Raw genomic sequence first — 19,845 nt, forward strand, 5'->3', positions numbered from 1 at the left:
TGATGATTACTGCCTACTTTTTTTTTTCAAACTTTCCTGATTGCTATCAAAACAAGCAACTTCCGGCTTGATTACATCAGCATTCAAGAGAGGGATGCGCATGTCTATTGACGACGTTGGCAGATGTTGCCGTGTCCAAAATCGCTCTCTACTCACTATATAGGGTACTAATATAGTGGGGACGGCATTTTGTAGTGCTGTCTGAAACCTTAGTGAGGATTATTTACACCCTATATAGTGCACTCAAAGTATCCCATAATGCATCATGAAAAGTAGTGTACAACGATGGTCACTAACCAAAGCAAAATATCCCATCATGCACTGCGGTCGCGCTGAAAGAAATCAAATTAAAAGTCTCAAATTTGATTTAATAAAAGGCAGCGGCAAAGAAGAAAAGAATTCAGCCTTGATTTTAAAAAAGAACTGAAAGATGCAGGTACTTTGTATTGATTAATGTGGGAAATGCGCTCAGTATAATATGGATTTATCTCAAAAATCCATGCATGTGTTTTATTATTTTGAAACCCACCAGCCGACTGATCTGGCACGTTTTAATTGTGCGACAGTAATGACGTAAATACCAGCGTGATGGACTAGTGTCTGAAATTTTTTTTTTTTCATTTTACCAACAGGGCTGTGAAAAATCCGCGGAATTCCGCGAATTTGGCCGCCAAAAATATCATTTTAGTAAATCATCTAATTTTGCAATAAAAATTGGGGGGTAGCTTTCTTTTGCAACAATGACAGATCGGTTTACGGCATTTGCGCCATGCTTACAAACCACGGCACGAATCTTGTGCTCTTTAAACATGCTTTCGATATCAACGGTTTTGAAAAGGAGAATTTCGCGGTATGTCTGTGTCACGGAGGGACATCGTTCGGAGGGAGGCCGGTGAGACCGACGATGTCAAAAACATTTGCCAAGGAAAACGGCATCAAAAATCCATGGAATTGGCGATGGCTGGAGTTTAAAGTCGGTAGTGAGTGAGCACATACGGAAGATAAAAGAACTGGGGAAAGCTTACTGCATCTTGTGCCATCAGGATGTGAAGTACAGTTCTGGTGGAAGAACGCGTTTGGTTGACCATGTTAAAGGAAAAAAACATGCGGAATTGGTGAAATTGAAGCTGTTGAACTATAGATTACCAGGTAGACCATCTTGTTCACATTTATATATTCAATTAATAATAATAATAATAAACAATTCAAATTAAATGGCATGGTTGAGAAAATATTTGCTTTCAGGAGATGCTTCAAATCTATCAATATACACAAAATCTGTTCAGTTTCTGGGGTCCTGCGGACCCCAGGCCCCCGGCTCCTGGGGGACCGCTCCCCCCAGACCCCCTGCTAAAATTGTTTCCTCGGATTTTGTCATTTCTATTTCACAGCCCTGTTTACCAATGAGCTCACTAATATAGTCCTCTATATAGTAATTCCCCATATAGGGAGCAGTGAACGAGTGAGTGATTTCCGAGACAGGGTTGGTCACTTTGATTTCCGCTGTCCGTTTTACTTCCGTCCTATGATGTCTCGACAGATCTCATTTACGGCCATTGCCTTAACATATGGATTGATATATTACATAGCGTATTTTAAACACTCAGCTTGCTATAGCGGTGACAAAATAGCTATCAAAAATGCATTCCTATATTTAATAAAATGAGAGAAATAGAATTTTGATGATAAATTTGCCTTCAGTTCTTCTTTCAGTGTTGATCTTTCTTTTAAATGTTGAATATCAACCCAGTTAAACTCTAATGGCCCTTTTCCACTACCCTTTTTCAGCTCACTTCAGCCCGACACGGCTCGCGTTTCGACTACCTCAGAGCAGCACGACTCGGCTCGCTTCAGCCCTGCTTACCACCCAAAACTCGCACGGTTTTGGAGTGGGGCTGAAGCGAGCCAAACCGAGCCGAGTGGGGCTAGGGGCGTGAGCAGACACTCCCCTGTGCACTGATTGGTGAGGAGGAGTGTCCTCACATGCCCACACATGCCCCGCGAGCACGCTGGGATCTGTAAACACCGTAAACCCGGAAGAAGAAGAATTATGAATTACGAGAATTTCTGAAGCCTTATGCACCTCGCCTCATCTATACGCTGTTGGCGTTGTCGGTGACAACAAGCCACAGCACCAAGACCAGCAACACTAACGACTCCATGTCCTCCATGTTTATTGTTTACTATCCGGGTCGTGAGACTACCGCTTAAAAGATCACTGATGTCACTGTTTGCGCCGCCTAACGACATCACGTGACATCCACCCACTTTCGCTAACTCCACCCAATGTGTCCACCCACTTCCAGCCAGCATGGTTCAGCGCGGTTGTAGTCGAAATGCAACTCCAATAGCCCCGCTCAGCTCGACTCGGCCCAACTCAGCACGGCACGACTCAGCCGCGTTTGTAGTGGAAAAGCGGCATAAGTAAATATGCCACTGCAGGATGCAACCAAATGGTTAAAACATGAATGGGGCTTGTGATTCAATGCACCAGAGTCTTGAGCTAAGCTCGTTTAATATTAACTCCGAACCTAAAAGGGAAATGTATGCAGTAATTCATAAGCATACGTTTTATAATGCATTTCTGTCAGTAATGGGATTTGAACTCTTCTAGCCATGAGCACAGAAACCTAGCGGTTGAGCTTCCACTGCACAACCTATGCCATAATTTGATTTTTTTTTTTAAGTGTGCATTCAGGCTTCTGTGTGGCAATTGATTTGTACCTCTTTGTCAGGCCTCACAACAGAGCCATGTTCAGCCCCCCACAGCTCAACCATCAGGCCCCACTCCTACTCCTCCAACTGCTGGATCACAAACGGAGCCTGCAGGAGGCGCCGCAGCTGAAGAAGTCCTGAACACAGAGCTTTTCACTGGGATAGTGCAGGGGGTCCTGTCCACTATGATGGGCTCTCTAGGTGCCCCACAGAACAACACTGAGAGCATTGCTCAGTTCATTCAGAGACTCTCCCAGACGAGCAATATTTTCACCCCCAGTACAGGAGAAGCCATGGGTGAGTTTGTCAGCTAACAGTTTGTTTCTTGCACTACTTTGTGTGCAGCAGAAGCATTTGTTTATGTAGTTGCTGTTATGCAAAGTTTAGAGTGTTTGCTAATTATCTCGCATAATGTCTGGAAAGAGATGTCTGAAATATTGACTTATAAGCTTACTAAATCTCACATCTTATTCTGTGATTTTGAGATAATGATAGTCAATTACTATAGTGGTGCTTGAAAGTTTGTGAACCCTTAAATATGACCTAAACCATCATCAGATTTTCACACAAGTCCTAAAAGTAGATAAAGAGAACCCAGTTAAACAAATGAGACAAAAATATTATACTTGGTCATTTATTTATTGAGGAAAATTATCCAATATTACATATCTGTGAGTGGCAAAAGTATGTGAACCTCTAGGATTAGCAGTTAATTTGAAGGTGAAATTAGAGTCAAGTGTTTTTAATCAATGGGATGACAATCAGGTGTGAGTGGGCACCCTGTTTTATTTAAAGAACAGGGATCTATCAAAGTCTGATCTTCACAACACGTTTGTGGAAGTGTATCATGGCACGAGCAAAGGAGATTTCTGAGGACCTCAGAAAAATTGTTGATGCTCATCAGGCTGGAAAAGGTTACAAAACCATCTCTAAAGAGTTTGGACTCCACCAATCCACAGTCAGACAGATTGTGTACAAATGGAGGAAATTCAAGACCATTGTTACCCTCCCCAGGAGTGGTCGACCAACAAAGATAATTCCAAGAGCAAGGCGTGTAATAGTCAGCAAGGTCACAAAGGACCCCAGGGTAACTTCTAAGCAACTGAAGGCCTCTCTCACATTGGCTAATGTTCATGAGTCCATCATCAGGAGAACACTGAACAACAATGGTGTGCATAGCAGGGTTGCAAGGAGAAAGCCACTGCTCTCCAAAAAGAACATTGCTGCTCGTCTGCAGTTTGCTAAAGATCACGTGGACAAGCCAGAAGGCTATTGGAAAAATGTTTTGTGGATGGATGAGACCAAAATAGAACTTTTTGGTTTAAATGAGAAGTGTTATGTTTGGAGAAAAGGGCTTCTCTTTGAAGGAAAACCCTGCATTCCAGCATAAGAACCTTATCCCATCTGTGAAACATGGTGGTGGTAGTATCACGGTTTGGGCCTGTTTTGCTGCTTCTGGGCCAGGATGGCTTGCCATCGTCGATGGAATAATGAATTCTGAATTATACCAGTGAATTCTAAAGGAAAATGTCAGGACATCTGTCCATGAACTGAATCTCTAGAGGTGGGTCATGCAGCAAGACAACGACCCTAAGCACACAAGTCGTTCTACCAAAAAATGGTTAAAGAAGAATCAAGTTAATGTTTTGGAATGGCCAAGTCAAAGTCCTGACCTTAATCCAATCGAAATGTTGTGGAAGGACCTGAAGCGAGCAGTTAATGTGAGGAAACCCACCAACATCCCAGAGTTGAAGCTGTTCTGTACAGAGGAATGGGCTAAAATTCCTCCAAGCCGGTGTACAGGACTGATCAACAGTTACCGGAAACGTTTAGTTGCAGTTATTGCTGCACAAGGGGGTCACACCAGATACTGAAAGCAAAGGTTCACATACTTTTGCCACTCAGTTATATTGGATCATTTTCCTCAATAAAAAAATGACCAAATATAATATTTTTGTCTCATTTGTTTAACTGGTTTTTTTTGTTTTTTGTTTTTTTTAATCTACTTTTAGGACTTGTGTGAAAATCTGATGACAGTTTAGGTCATATTTATGCAGAAATATAGAAAATTCTAAAGGATTCACAAACTTTCAAGCACCACTGCATATCTCGGTTAGACTTATCAGAATTATTTTTGACTTTCAGATGTAGATTATAATTTGAGAGTTTCCCATTTTGATAATCCAGACAAACTGCATATTGTGTCCAGACCTAAACTCTGTCCGTCACATCAGTAGCATAAGAGCGAATGTACAGGTAAAAATGTTGGCGGAAAAAAAAACCCTTGCCTCAAGATTCAATTCTAATAGAAGCATAAGAGCAGTTGTTGAATTCTGCTACTAACTGTTTTAAAAATTTACAGCTGTATAATGCAAATTCAAGACTACAATTATTAAAGTCTTCAGATGAGCTGGAAATGAGCGAATGTATTAATCAGTGCTCATCTTGTATTGTCTTTCAACCACAGGTGGGGGGGGGAGGTTTTTTTTTTTTTTAACTAAGTAATTCTGGTTGCACTTTCCTTGAGGAGTTTGGAATCCATTTCCCTATCCATTTGGAATCCGCCTCGTACAGATCCATCAGTATCACATGACCACTTCTTCCCTCGATCAGTGAATGGACAGTTGTACCGATTATAAGCTTAAATGGGGGGGGATCTTTGAAGGATTCATTAAAGCGTTCTATAAAAAGCTTGTTTATATAAACATTTACTGACTGTCCAATAGTTTATATACGTTTCTAGTCAGTAGGTTTTACATTCACATGGTACATAACTTGAGTATGTATTTTCTAGAAACCGAACTGTCTGCCTGTGTCTGTGTAGGTTTCTTTGGCGACCTGTTGACTCTTGTGTGCCAGAACTTCTCCATGGTGGACATGGTGCTGCTGCTCCATGGTCAGTCTCAGCCACTAAGTCGTATCCAGCCCCAGCTGGCGCAGTTCTTCACAGAACACTATCTGCAGGGCAGAGAACCCACTGAAGCCAACATAGCAGTACGTCACACTGTGCATTTCTTCTGTGCACCTTTCATGAGCAATAGATCATAATGATTTCTGTCAGTATTTTTTTTTTTTTTTCTTCAATCTCACTGTTTATTTTTCTTGTCCTTTACTCAACTAAAGGCAGCTGCTGATAATCTAATTGGGGAACTAGATGAATACATCACTGAGAGTTTTGTAAGTGAAATCAAATCTGTTCTGAATGCATGCATACATACATGGAATATTTAAGTATTTATTGTGCATGCCTTGCTCTTTTCTCTTTATCTTTCAGTCATCCGTTACAGTACGGGACGGGGTGGACATCACTCAGACAAACAGATCTTTTCTCAGACGGCAACTTACTGACATTGCCATGCACATTCTTCAATGCACAGGTATGTCCAGAGCCACTAATGTACATTATTTCTGCAGTTCACTTCTGGAGGTTAAACACCAATTCGGATGAAAGATTTAGAGCTATAGATCTTTTAAAAAGAAGAATACACCTGGGTAAAAGAAATCTCCATGATTTAAAGGCCTAGAGAAATGTACAGTGCTGCCTAGTAGTATTGGCACCCTTGAAGTTTATGTACTTAAAGTTAAGCATCTCCTGAACAAAAGTGATGTAGTGATGCAGAATTTTTCTACAGATAGCTCGTGGTTAATATAAAAGAGCAAAGTATCAACAAAATAAAAAAATTAACAATTAGAGTGAAAAAAAAAATGAAAAAGGTAAATCTTGCTGTATCACTAGTATTGGCACCCTTTGCTGTTAGTCCTAAAACCTAACCTAACTAAACCTAATTTGACTCACCTATGGTAAATTACAAATGGAAATCACCTGTGAAGACCTGTCTGTGCCCTTGTGACATGAAATGGCCAATGAATGATGAGATTTGTGTTTTGAAAAACCAACTGTTTCACTCAGTCCCTTTTTCACAATGGTGAAGACAAAAGAGCTGTCTGAAGAAACAAGAAATGCAGTTGTTGACAAACACAAGAGCTCCAAAGGATATAAAGCCATCTTCAAAGAGCTTGGTATCCCTGTGCCAACAGTGCATAATGTTAAGAAATATTTGAAGCATGGAACTGTCAAGAACCTCCCTGGGCGTGGGGGTAAGAGAAAAATCAATGATAGAAGTCGTCGAAGGTTGGTGCGATTGGTGGCAGAATCACCTCAGTTAACATCTACGGACCTGCAGGCCCACCTGGAACAGTCTGGGGTAACTGTTTCAAGAAGCACCATAAGGCGCACACTCAACACAGCAGGGCTACATGGGCGGAGGCCAAGGAAGACCCCATTATTGAAAAAAAAAGACACAAAAAGGAGCATCTGGAGTTTGTGAAAGAGAACCTGGACAAGCCACAGTCCTTCTGGGAAAATGTCCTGTGGACAGATGAGACAAAAGTAGAGCTTTTTGGGAATTCTCACAGGCAGTATGTTTACAGGCGCTGCAATGAAGCATTCAAAGAAAAGAACACCCTACCAACAGTCAAGCATGGTGGAGGATCAATAATGCTGTGGGGCTGCTTTGCTGCATCTGGGACTGGAGGCCTTACCCGTGTCATAGGTATTATGAAATCTGAAGATTATCAACAGATTTTGGAGCAAAATGTCCTGCCCAGTGCAAGAACGCTCAGTTTGAGGCGAAGATCTTGGGTACTCCAGCAGGACAAAGACCCCAAACACACATCTAAAAGCACACAAAAATGGTTAGAAAAGAAAAAATGGACTGTTTTGAAATGGCCAGCAATGAGTCCTGACCTCAATCCAATTGAGAATCTTTGGGGGGAGTTGAAATCTGCCATTGGCAGAAGGAATCCTTCAAATATCCAAGACCTAGAGCGCATAGCGAAGGAAGAGTGGGAGAAAATACCACAAGACAAATGCAAGAAGCTCATTGATGGCTACAAGAAACGTTTGGAGGCCGTCATCGCTGCCAAAGGGTGTGCAACCAAATACTAAGGAGGGGTGCCAATATTCCTGCACCTGCTGTATTTTTGGTTTTTTGTTGTCTTAGAAATTAAAATGCCTATTTTGAACAAAAACAACTTTTCAGTTCCTTTGGACCTTCAATTAAAAGATCTTGGTATTGCAAATTGTGTCCATTTCCATTTATTTCTGGAGATATTACAAAAGTTGTGAATAAAATTAAGGGGTGCCAATACTGCTAGGCGGGGCTGTACACCCTTCCTCCTTGGATAATAATGCCGCTTTTCCACTACAAACGCGGCTGAGCCGTGCCGTGCCGAGTCGAGCTGAGCGGGGCTATTGAAGTTGCATTTCGACTACAACCGCGCTGAACCGTGCTGGCTGGAAGTGGGTGGACACATTGGGTGGAGTTAGCGAAAGTGGGTGGACGTCACGTGATGTCGTTAAGCAGCGCAAACAGTGACATCAGTGACAGTGGCGGAACAAGTCAGAGCCGGGCCGGGGGCGGGGCAAATGACCGGGCATTTTATTAAAGCTTATCATAACATCATTTACAAAATGTCCGCAACTGCGGTGTTTACCAATTTCAACACTACCGGGTGCAACTATGTTATTTAGTACATCAAGTCCTTCAAACGAACATGTAACTCAGAAACAAAAAACATTAGGATACTGTACATGGCTCATAATAAAACATCAATAGCCTATACTGCGCACATTATTTGAAGGGCATACGAATGAGCGCTCAGAGTGGTGACAGGAAGAGTCAGAAATAAAAGGAGGGCGGCGCAAACCTCACTGAATGCACTGTGTTTACCAATTTCAACACTACGGGGTGCAACTATGTTAGTTTGTACATTTAAGTCCTTCAAACGAACATGTAACTCAAACAAAAAAACATTAGGCGACATACTGTACATGGCTCATAATAAAACATCAATAGCCTACTGCGCGCATTATTTGAAGGGCATACGACGAGCCTTGCGCTCCGCGAACTCGTGCACGATGCTCTGTATGTCACTGATTCAGTGAGCTTTTAAGCGGTAGTCTCACGACCCGAATAGTAAACAATAAACATGGAGGACATGGAGTCGTTAGTGTTGCTGGTCTTGGTGCTGTGGCTTGTTGTCACCTACAACACCAACAGATACTGGCAAGAGCGTATAGATGAGGCGAGGCGCATAAGGCTTCAGAAATTCTCGTAATTCGTAATTCTTCTTCTTCCGGGTTTGCGGTGTTTACAGATCCCAGCGCGCTCGCGGGGCGTGTGTGGGCATGTGAGGACACTCCTCCTCACCAATCAGTGCACAGGGGAGTGTCTGCTCACGCCCCCAGCCTCAGTCGGCACGGTTTGGCTCGCTTCAGCCCCACTCCAAAACGGTGCGAGTTTTAGGGGCTAAGCAGAGCTGAAACGAGCTGAGTCGTGCTGGTTTTTGGTAGTCGAAACGCGAGCCGTGTCGGGCTGAAGTGAGCTGAAGCGAGCTGAAGTGAGCTGAAAAAGGGTAGTGGAAAAGGGCCATAATAGTACAAGTCCTGACAGTGAAAACTTATAATTGAAACCCACGTTGTAAATGTTGGGAACAGTCAGAATTCATCGAGTTTAAATTTCCCACCAAGGGAATCCTGGTACCAGTGTTGCCATTATTAGCTGGCTGGTGGGAGGCTTTACTGGCAGTTTCTCCGCTTGCGTCCATAGTAGGGATGTTAACCGATGACCGTTTGACCGGTGGTTGACCGAATCAACGTCAACCGGTTAATTTTTTTTTGGTTGTCGGTGAAAAAAAAAAATCAATCATTTTGAAGCTGCCGATTTTAGAGCGGAGAACCTGGAATTTTGTGTTTGTAAATGCTTGGGCATGCCATGCGGTGTAAGGACGACAGCTGACAAATCAGAAACACCCATTCAGTCATCTCCCGCCCCAGTTAAAGACAGCTGACAAGTCAGAAACACCCATTCAGTCATGTCCCGCCCCAGTTAAAGACAGCTGACAAATCAGAAACACCCATTCAGTCATGTCCCGCCCTCCCGCTGCCACTCGGCGAAAGAAAAAAGTGTAGACACAGGCTTTTTAGCTTACAAATTACTATTCTGTTTTTTTTTTTTTTTTTTTTTTATTATTAGAAGGCACATGGAGTTTAGTCCTGCCTTGGCCAGTGCATTCTGAAAGTATGTTTCGGTCTGTAGCCAACAGTGCATGTTATTGCAGATCAGATCTCTCCGCACAAACTAAAGGCGCAGATGCCAACTTTTTCACGGCTTTTTCATGGACTATAACGGCATTTGCTTATGTAGTAATTTTAATACAGAATTTACTCTGATGAAATTATTCAGACACTCCAACGCCGCCCCCCCCCCCCCCCCCCCCCCCCCAAAAAAATCGGATCTGCACGAGCCGTGAAAAAGGCGCGCCGTTTGCATCCCTGTTTAAACTCGTAGGTTAACCGACTTTAACCGGCTAATGAGGCTCGGTGGTCGGTCAAGATTTTTTTTTAGTTTTCGCTATCCCTAGTCCATAGAGTGAAGCTTTTGTCCGACTCTCTGCTAGATTACTTTCATTTTGATGGAAACTTGCGACGTAACATGACGTAGAAAGAGAGAGAAATCGTTAAACTACAATCTCTGACTGTTATGGAGGAGAAGGGGGGAAAAAAGGGGAAGGAGCCCGGAAAGCAATGTCTCGCTGCTGAGTGCAGCAACACAAATGCCGTGGAGGGAGTGGCCCTGTTCCTTTTCACGAAAGATAAAGGTAATCACTAATTGGTCAAGACTTTGCTACAATGAACTGCAAAGCATTTTGTTTCCAACATACTGTAATGCTGCTAACTTGAGGAATGCATCTTCAACTTCCAGTCATCCAACCTCACCCCGTTGCGCGTTTACTGGGTGGTCTACTGCCAGCAATAGACTATGCACAGCCATGGAAAAGTTGAACTGAAGACTGTCAGCTGTAGCTGTCCTAGGCTAGCATATCATCTTTAAGTCTGTTCTAATTCTAAGAACGTTTTGAAAAGCTTTCCATTCCATATTTGCAAGTCGGTCTTCATTATCGTCCTCGGGTTCATCATTGTCACTGTCCCCGCTGTCATTGGACAATTCTGGCTCGAATCGGTACGGTTCGATACCTCTGTCTTCCCTATCGCTGGCCACTTCTTCCTCTGTCAGTACATCATCAGCTTCTCTCTCACTAAATTCCTGCTCACTTTGCTCGCTCATGTTGTTGTTCGTGACCGACACACACACCAGTGACGTCATGCGGCTCCCGTCTGCTACTTCCAGGCAGCTCTAAAAGGGCTAAATTTACTCGGCTCTTAGCTGCAAATACCGTATATCGGCTACTGTGCTGTTTAGAGAATAGTTGCCTCTGTCCAGGGACTCAGTAAACCTTGCTGAATTTAACTGCTATTCTGTTTTAGCGCAAAAAAATGCATTTCTCTAGACCTTCAAGGCTCCACTTTCCTGCTACCGGAGTCATCCCAGAACTTGTACACTGAGCATGTACATGTGCCTCAGACAGGATCTTCACAAAAGCCAAAGATGTATTTATGAATAAGTGAGAAAGCAGTGTCGCACAGGAAGATCAGGAATTCTCCTGCTTGGTGTCACCAAAGCCTGCATCCACACCGACATGGCCCAATCTTAACCCAGAATATTTAGTGGGGGGTGTGCATGCATACATGCATGTATGTGTAGATATACATTTATTATTCAACAGATTCTTTTATCCAGAGTGATTTATAGGGCAGAATATAATCTAAGCAGAAAACCGCAGTTGAGGACTTGGCCTAACAAAGACACTCTGGCAGTCCTGAATTTGAACCCACAAGTTTCAAGAAAAAAAAAAGGGGGCAGCATAAAGTCTTAGCCTTAACCATAACTGTTACAAATAAGAAACATGAATAATTTAAAATTTAGAATGCAGATCCTTAGTTGTGATGCACAAGCCAAAGTGTATATATATGTTATTTACCAGCTGGGAGGTCCGTATCATGAAATACCGTGACCAAGGTCTTGAAAGTACTGAGCGAGGCCCTCTGAGCTGAGGTCAGTATTCAAGGCCGAGGTCACGGTATTTCACTATACGGACCGACCTTATGCTGGTAAATAATATATTTATTTTTTTCTTTACCAAATTCTAACAGAAAACGAAAGCGCCCGAAAGGGAAAACCGAGCCGAGCCGCCATTTTGAATCCTCGTTCATGGCTGTAATGCAAATGGCTTCCTCCTCGGTATACAAGTGCACTTCCATGGCAGGAAAAAAAAAACTACATTTTGCCGCCTATGTAGGACCCTGTTTATACAAATAGGAGTCATTCAGGATTCAGCCATGTTTTTGCTCGGTGTTAGCAAATTACAGGTTTTAGCTTTCTCCTGAAATGTTTTCTTTTATTTCTTCTTCCTCAGGGTAGTAAAACTCGCTTTCGCTGTGAACACTGTCGTTATCGCTACCCATGCTGTAAAATTAATGCTATTCTCCTGAGAAATGCTGGCAAAAATTTATAAGATTTTTGGTAATCTTATAAATAAATCTTATTAAAAAAATATAAATGTTGACAAAAAATGCTACTATGTTTGTTGTTGTGAACGAGCGAGTTGCCAGAGGTCCGTAACAGGGGTCCGTACCATAGGATACAGACCCGCTCGCCAGCCAATCAGAGCGCAGGATTTGGACCACGAAAAAAATAATTATACTTATGTGTTGGTTATTGTTAACTTCTTTTTAGATAGCACGTTTGGACCACACTTGCTGCAGCTGTGTAACCGTGCACTGTTTGAGTGTTTGGCCCTCAATCTGTACTGCCTGAGAGGAGAGCAGGGGGCCCTAACTGCAGTCATCAACAACCGCATCGTCAGTACTCTACCTATGAAGTCTCTCTTCCACACACAGTATATTACCTTCAGTTTTATTACAAGTGTATATGTACTGACCACTCTCCCACTCTGTTTCTCACCAGAGGACCATGTCAGCAGAGGTGAACCCAAGTGTGGTGAACTGGTTAACCAGTATGATGACTATGAGACTGCAGGTCATTCTGGAGCACATCCCAGTCACGGAGCAGCAAATCCTGCATTATGTCGTCCACACTCAGGTGAGCGTGTCTTATAACACCAATACACATTAACATTTGTACTTAAATATGCACATAATCTTGATATTCTGAAGCATCAGAAGCTCTTTGTAAACAGAATTTCCTGTATATCAAATGCTTTTTTTTTGTGTGTGCCAAAAATTACTAGAAACTGTAGATAGGTAGAAACTGTAATTCAAATATAATAATACATTGTTCTTTTACAGTGTTAGCATTATTAGAATTTATAGTGCAATAAATTTACTATCATTTTTGAACATTTTTAAATTTAATAATAAGAAAAAGCTATGCACCACTGATTAAGCAATGTTTTGATTTTTATCCCCTGCTGGCTGAAAGGCCCGAAGGGAGATTATATCACGGTGATGTCTGTCCATCCCAGGAAGGGTGTTCACCTTCTGAAATCAACTCCTCTCACAATTTTTGGAGGAATTTCACAAAACTTGGCAGGATTCTTTGTTATATGTTGGTAATACGCATATTGTAATTTTGTTAAATTGGGTCACATTTTTACCAGAGTTACAGCCCTTGATTAACAAAATTATACTTTTGACAATTTCACGAGTGTGTTTTCCTTCTGAAATCAACTCCTCTCGCAGTTTGTGGAGGAATTTCACAAAACTTGGCAAAAGACATTGTTATACACTACATTGCCAAAAGTATTTGCTCACCCATCCAAATTATCGGAATCAGGTGTTCCAATCGCTTCCATGGCCACAGGTGTATAAAATCAAGCACCTAGGCATGCAGACTGTTTTTACAGTTTGGAGCTGGCCCCTTCCTCTTCCAACACGACTGTGCACCAGTGCACAAAGCAAGGTCCATAAAGACATGGATGACAGAGTCTGGTGTGGATGAACTTGACTGGCCTGCACAGAGTCCTGACCTCAACCCGATAGAACACCTTTGGGATGAATTAGAGCGGAGACTGAGAGCCAGGCCTTCTCGTCCAACATCAGTCAGTGCGTTTACATGCACATGGAGAAAATCGAATTTCTGCCGTAGCTCGACTGAAATCGAAGTTCTAAATGCCATGGAAACACCTTAGCTCGGCTGAAATTGAACCGAACTTGATTTCTCGTAATCGAGCTACGCGACATAGATTATGCGATTGTAGCCGAGCTACTTGGTGCATGTAAACCCTATCGAGCTACGTAGTCGAGCTACTTACTTCAGCACTGCCCCCTTCCGGAAGTGACGAGACCACAAGTGGGAAACACAACAGCCTCGGTCGGCATGACAACAGTAGTAGTAGCGAGCAGCAGAAGAGGTCAGGAGGAACAAGGAGAACGAACGAACGAAGAAGAGAAAATGGCGAGCAGAACACGGAACTGATAACTTTGTTTATACTCTTGAATAGCTCTTCATGACGACAACCGGAAGTGTACCAACACGATGGGGTGTGTAGCGCCACCTGTGGCTCGGGTGCACAATGTACCTCACACAATAGCTCGATTTCCTTGTGTGCATGTAGGATTGGATTTCTCTGGCACCCCTGCTGGGACCCTTAGCTCGATTACCGACAGTAGCTCGATTTGGATGTGCATGTAAACGCACTGAGTGTGTGACCTCACAAATGCGCTTCTGGAAGAATGGTCAAAAATTCTCATAAACACACTCCTAAACCTTGTGGACAGCCTTCCCAGAAGAGTTGAAGCTGTTCTAGCTGCAGAGGGTGGACCGACGTCATATTGAACCCTATGGATTAGGAATGGGATGTCACTTAAGCTCATATGTGAGTCAAGGCAGGTGAGCGAATACTTTTGGCAATATAGTGTATGTCAGTAATACACACATTGTAATTTTGTTCAATTCGGTCGCATTTTACCAGAGTTGCGGCCCTTGATTAACAACCTTGTACTTTTGCAATTTCATAAAGTTGTGTTTGCCTTCTGACATCAATTCCTCTCTCAATTTTTGGATGAATTCCTCAAAGCTTGGCAAAAGACCTTGTTATATGATGATAATACGTATATTGCGATTTAATTTCGTTTGTGAAAATGTTCCCAGAGTTTTGACCCTTGATTAAATAACTTGTACTTTGACAGTTTCATGGGGGTGTACGTTCTTCTGAAATCAGCTCCTCTCTCAATTTGTAGAGGAATTTGACGAAACTTGGCAAAAGCCTTTATTATATGACCGTTATACGCATATTGAAATTTCATTCAATTTGGGCAAATTTTCCCAGAGTTATGCCCTTGATTAGCCTGGCAAGCCAGACTAAATGTGAATATTTAGTCTGGCCTCGATCCGTAGACATTTCCGACGGGTGTAGGAGGAACAAACCGCTGTCTTTCAAACTGTCTCTGTGCGTATAGGCCAACGCTCTGACCAATCGGCGCAGCAGTGACTGTGACGTAGTCAGAGCGACAGAAAGCAGTGGGGGAGGCCTTGAAATAAATAATTTTTCAAAATGCGTATTAATTAATAAACAGGTTCTAGATATTAAGAAGTTTGGAGATAATGACCACAAGTTTGGAGTCTGTACCTCATACTTAACATGCACTCTTATTTTTTTCAAGTGTTTTTCAAGGGTTTGCTTAAACTGTTTTTGAGAGTTTTTATTTAGTGGTGTTTGGTGAAATAATTTCCCTTAAATTTAAAATAACGGGAAAATAAGAAACAATCAAAAAGTAATGTTTCAAAGCTGTTTATTAATTCTTCGTACTGCACAAACTAGCCCCATCCTTTTGGCTATGAGCGGAGCCAGCTGGTAGATCAGACTTTTGCCATAGCCGGTCGGCAAAACAGCGAAAACGTCCTTCTTGAAAAGGAATGAGCGGAGAGCCTCTTCCTGCTCACGTTTCAACGAAAACTCCAAGTCTAATTCTTCTAAAACTGATTCCAAAGCGGAGTCAAACGCGCGCTGTTCACTAGCCGTAGCCATCTTTCCTGTTGTGCTTTCTCCAGCGTCGCGCAGCTTTGTCGTCACTCCTGCAAAATCCCGCCCAAAGAATCCAAACAAAAACCTTGCGTTGTGATTGGTGGGCACGATTTGATGCCCGGGGTGTTTTTGTTTATATGGTGCGAGGCTAGACCCACTCGTAGGCAAAAATATTTTTGGCCGCTAGGCGGGTGGGTCTAGTTTACTAGGCTAGCCCTTGATTGTTAACAAACTTGTTTCTTTTGGTAATTTCATCAAGGTGTGCTTGCTTTCTGAAATCAACTTCCCTCACAATTTTTATCCCCCGCTGGCCGGAAGGCCTGAAGCGGGATTGTGTCGTGGCGATGTCCGTCCGTCCCAGGAAGGGTACTCACCTTTTGAAATCAACTCCCCTCACAATTTTTGGAGGAATTTCACAAAACTTGACATAATTCTTTGTTATATGTCAGTAATATGCATATTGCAATTTCATTCAATTCAGTCGTATTTTACCAGAGTTATGGCATCGTTGCCAGTGAGGGTTATTGTGCTCTCTGAGCACTCTTGTTTTTGTTGATCAATAACATTTGGACATGAAATTTTATTTTAGGGTGAAGCAGCAAGAGAGGCCCCCACACATGAGTCAGAAAGTCATCCTATGGAGGTCTGTACATACCTCAGATGGAGAAATCTTTCCAGAATTACTTTAAATGTGTGTGTATGCACAGTGCTGTACAGTATGACCAATATGTGGTCTCTAACTATTTGAAGTCTAAGCTGTAATCTGGGTCTCTTCCTCAGATGGATGACACTCTGTCTCCCACTCCAGCCACCACAGCAGAGGAGGCCATGGTAAGCTCCCAGGAGGAAGGGGCAGTTGGAGGTTCAGCTGGAGATACAGGGGAAGCAGCAGATGGCGAGGAGCCTGGAGAAGAAGCTGAGGCCTGGGCAGCTGCTTTACCTCCTGTAGGCTTTCTGTTCAATTCCGTTCTATACTGTTTGTGTGTTAAATATTATATCTAAGGGCCTCTGCATGCTCTTGCGACAAGGCTTTCGCAGATAGCTTTTCGCAGACAGTTGTAATTTATCGTTGAGCGGGGAGTAATAGGCGTGCGCGATGTTATTCACCGCCACAACGCAAGGGGGCGCGAAGTCGCGAAATCGCTAGGAGTAGTTGGTGGGTGTGGTTAGTGGAGTGTTTAGCCTCCGGTTAATTATAATGACTAGAACTGGAGTCGTATAGATGTACCGTATTTTCTGGACTATAAGCCGCTACTTTTTTCCTAGGTTTTGAACCATGCGGCTTATACAAAGGTGCGGCTATTCTGTGGATTTTTCTTCCACCGCTAGGGGCGCTCTAACCGGAAGTAGAATCAAAAATAAGATAGACGAAAAATCAATGCAAAGAAGAATTAGCAGATCTTTAGCAGATAGAACACGCATGACAAATTACTAACTGGTAATTATTTTCAAATCCAGCGAAGATGATTAAAGTGACTTGTGGTTTCAAACACAGGAGAAATGAAGGTAAATAAATACCGGTTATTTTCTCTTGGTTCTGTTCCGTTTTAATCAGCAAAGTTGCTGCCGTGTTAAAAGGCACTGTTCGGAAAGAATCTGTTCAGGTACATACATGTACATTTACAGTACAAAATCGTTCTGTACATGCAGTAAATATCTAATTTTTCAACATAGATATCTGCGGCTTATAGCCCGGTGCGGCTTGTATATCTTTTTTTTTAATTTTTTTTTTTTAAATGGAGCGGATGCGGCTTATATACAGGTGCGCTCTATAGTCCAGAAAATACGGTACGTACTTCCTCGATCAACCGCTCTTCGTGCTGCTCCATCTTCGCTCGTGTTTTTAAAAATGGCGGTCGTGAAAACAAACCAAACCGGGAAAGTAGGGAAGCGGAAATGCGTGTACAGCGGATGTAGAGTGGACCAATCAGAGCCCTCTTGTCTGCGACGCTGTCTGTGAGGCTTCTGCGGTGGTCCCAATTTTTGGGAGGTGCGCGCAGAGCGTCTGCGAAGGGGGGGGCTACGCAGACGCCATCTGCGACGCTGTCTGCGAGGCTTCTGCGGTGGTCACAATTTTTGGGAGGTGCGCGCAGAGCGTCTGCGGGGGGGGGGGCTACGCAGACGCTGTCTGCGACGCTGTCTGCGAGGCTTCTGCGGTGGTCCCAATTTTTGGGAGGTGCGCGCAGAGCGTCTGCGAAGGGGGGGGGGGCTACGCAGACGCCATCTGCAACGCCATCTGCGAGGACTGGGTTGTCAGCATAAATTGGCCTTAATGCTTCACATCATTCTGTTGCAGGAGTGGGTTCCCATCATCAGACAGGATATAAACAGCCAGAGGAAGATGAAGGCCCAGCCCCCTCTATCTGATGCATATCTACAAGGGATGCCTGCAAAGCGCAGAAAGGTAATGTGTGGTGTATGTTTGGGGGGGGGTTCTCCTCACGTTCATCGTTCGCATGTACGGACATCGTACAGTCAAAGCCATCAAAAATCAGGTCAATGCATTACCATGTTTCCCTAAGTATGGAGTGCTGCTAAAATAGTGGTTTTTTTTGTTTTTTGTTTTTTTTGTGTGTGTGTGTGTTCAACAGACAGCACAGAGTGACGGTCCGAGACTCACGCTCTCTGAAGCAGTGAGCCAAGCAGCGCGATCAGTCAGTGCCACACCTGTTACATCACCCAGTGCCTTACAGGAAGACCTTGAGAGTCCAGAACTACAGGATGCATACGCACAACAGGTACAGTGCATAGTAATGGAAATGCTAGTTAAGGTAGGCTAGCAGTGTCTGAGTAAAGTTGATAGTAATACGGATCTGTATCTCTGTATAGTTTGCTTTGATCTGTTCACATAAGTGAACCATTGTGATCACTAGTCTTTTCCTGTAAATGTGAATTTCTTCAACGTTTTTTGTGAGTTGAGAAAATTACTCCGATATTGTGCTGAACCATGCATTTGTTTCAGTGTTTTTAGTGCTTAGTAAATGCAAAATTTGGGTGTGGTGCTGTGATATGTGCACGTGGTGTGTATACACACACAGTGTCTTGCAAAAGTATTCATCCCCCTTGGTGTTTGTTCTGTTTTGTCGCATTACAAGCTGGAATTAAAATGGATGTTTGGGGTGTTAGCACCATTTGATTTACACAACATGCCTACCACTTTAAAGTGCATATTCTGGACCAATTTTGTTTTTGTTTTTTTAATATATGAAAGTATGTCCCTTTACACACTCATCCAGAAGGGTAATTTTGCTCAAGGCCATCTGTCTACAGCGCGCAAAAAAAAAAAACGCGTCTGGAAAAATCCCAAGGGAGTCTGGAGCCAGATTCGTGACGTTACCTGCGGAAGCACCAGCAGGCTGCGAGAGCTTTGCACGGTTTCAGTGCACAGCCTGTGTAGACCAAGCGCTCCCATTTCTCCCTCATTGTCCGGTCTTTTGGGAAACGATGAGTACTAATCCCATCAAGATCGGTGTTGCTACACCCTCCTACGATACATCTGTTCACCATTTTAATAATTACGCAATAACGTTGAAGAAATTTGCAGAAAACCACCAGGTCGTTTTCTTATAAACAAACCAGCGCTGACGTAGGATTCAGAGGGAGGCGTCCCGCACATGACGTCATGAAAATCAATGTTTGCCGGGAAATTCAAATGCCAAGTTTTTTCCAAGGCAGACCAATTCGCCTCAAATGGCTTGATTTCAACTGAATTTTTCTGGTATTGCGCAAGGTAAAAAAAAATTGCACAAAATGCAAAATGTAACAGATATTTGACCAAAGTTTAATATAAAATAGGAGAATTACATCGATCTTGCTCCTGAATTTACCCGTGATATGCACTTTAAAGGTGCATTGTTTTATTGTGACACAAACAATAATTAAGATGAAAAAACAGAAATCTGGAGTGTACATAGGTATCCCCCAAAGTCAATACTTCTTAGAGCCACCTTTTCCTGCAGTTACAACTGCAAGTCTCTTGGGGTACGTCTCTGTTAGCTTAGCACATCTAGCCACTGCGATTATTGATTCCCCCCCCCCAAATTCCTCAAGGCAAAACTGCTCCAACTCCTTCAAGTTAGATGGGCTGCATTGGTGTACAGCAATCTTCAGGTTATGCCACAGATTCTCAATTGGATTGAGGTCTGGGCTTTGATTAGGCCATTCCAAGACATTTAAATGTTTCCCTTTAAACCACTCCAGTGGAGCTTTAGCAGTATGTTTAGGGTCATTGCCCTGCTGGAA

The 19,845-nt window shown here is 43.0% G+C and overlaps 1 protein-coding gene across 1 annotated transcript in view; it reads left to right on the forward strand.

Annotated features, from left to right (window-relative positions):
- bag6 (BCL2 associated athanogene 6) overlaps positions 1-19,845 on the forward strand; it is a 41,207-nt gene that overhangs the window by 19,193 nt on the left and 2,169 nt on the right. Inside the window, exons 15-24 of the mRNA XM_060944239.1 lie at positions 2,736-3,012; positions 5,540-5,709; positions 5,839-5,892; positions 5,990-6,092; positions 12,354-12,478; positions 12,585-12,719; positions 16,193-16,246; positions 16,384-16,548; positions 17,900-18,007; positions 18,195-18,341. Coding sequence (XP_060800222.1) covers positions 2,736-3,012; positions 5,540-5,709; positions 5,839-5,892; positions 5,990-6,092; positions 12,354-12,478; positions 12,585-12,719; positions 16,193-16,246; positions 16,384-16,548; positions 17,900-18,007; positions 18,195-18,341 — 1,338 coding nt within the window. The remainder of the gene's footprint in view (positions 1-2,735; positions 3,013-5,539; positions 5,710-5,838; positions 5,893-5,989; positions 6,093-12,353; positions 12,479-12,584; positions 12,720-16,192; positions 16,247-16,383; positions 16,549-17,899; positions 18,008-18,194; positions 18,342-19,845) is intronic.

This window comes from Neoarius graeffei, chromosome 17 (genome assembly GCF_027579695.1).
Source record: "Neoarius graeffei isolate fNeoGra1 chromosome 17, fNeoGra1.pri, whole genome shotgun sequence".
NCBI lineage: Eukaryota > Metazoa > Chordata > Actinopteri > Siluriformes > Ariidae > Neoarius > Neoarius graeffei.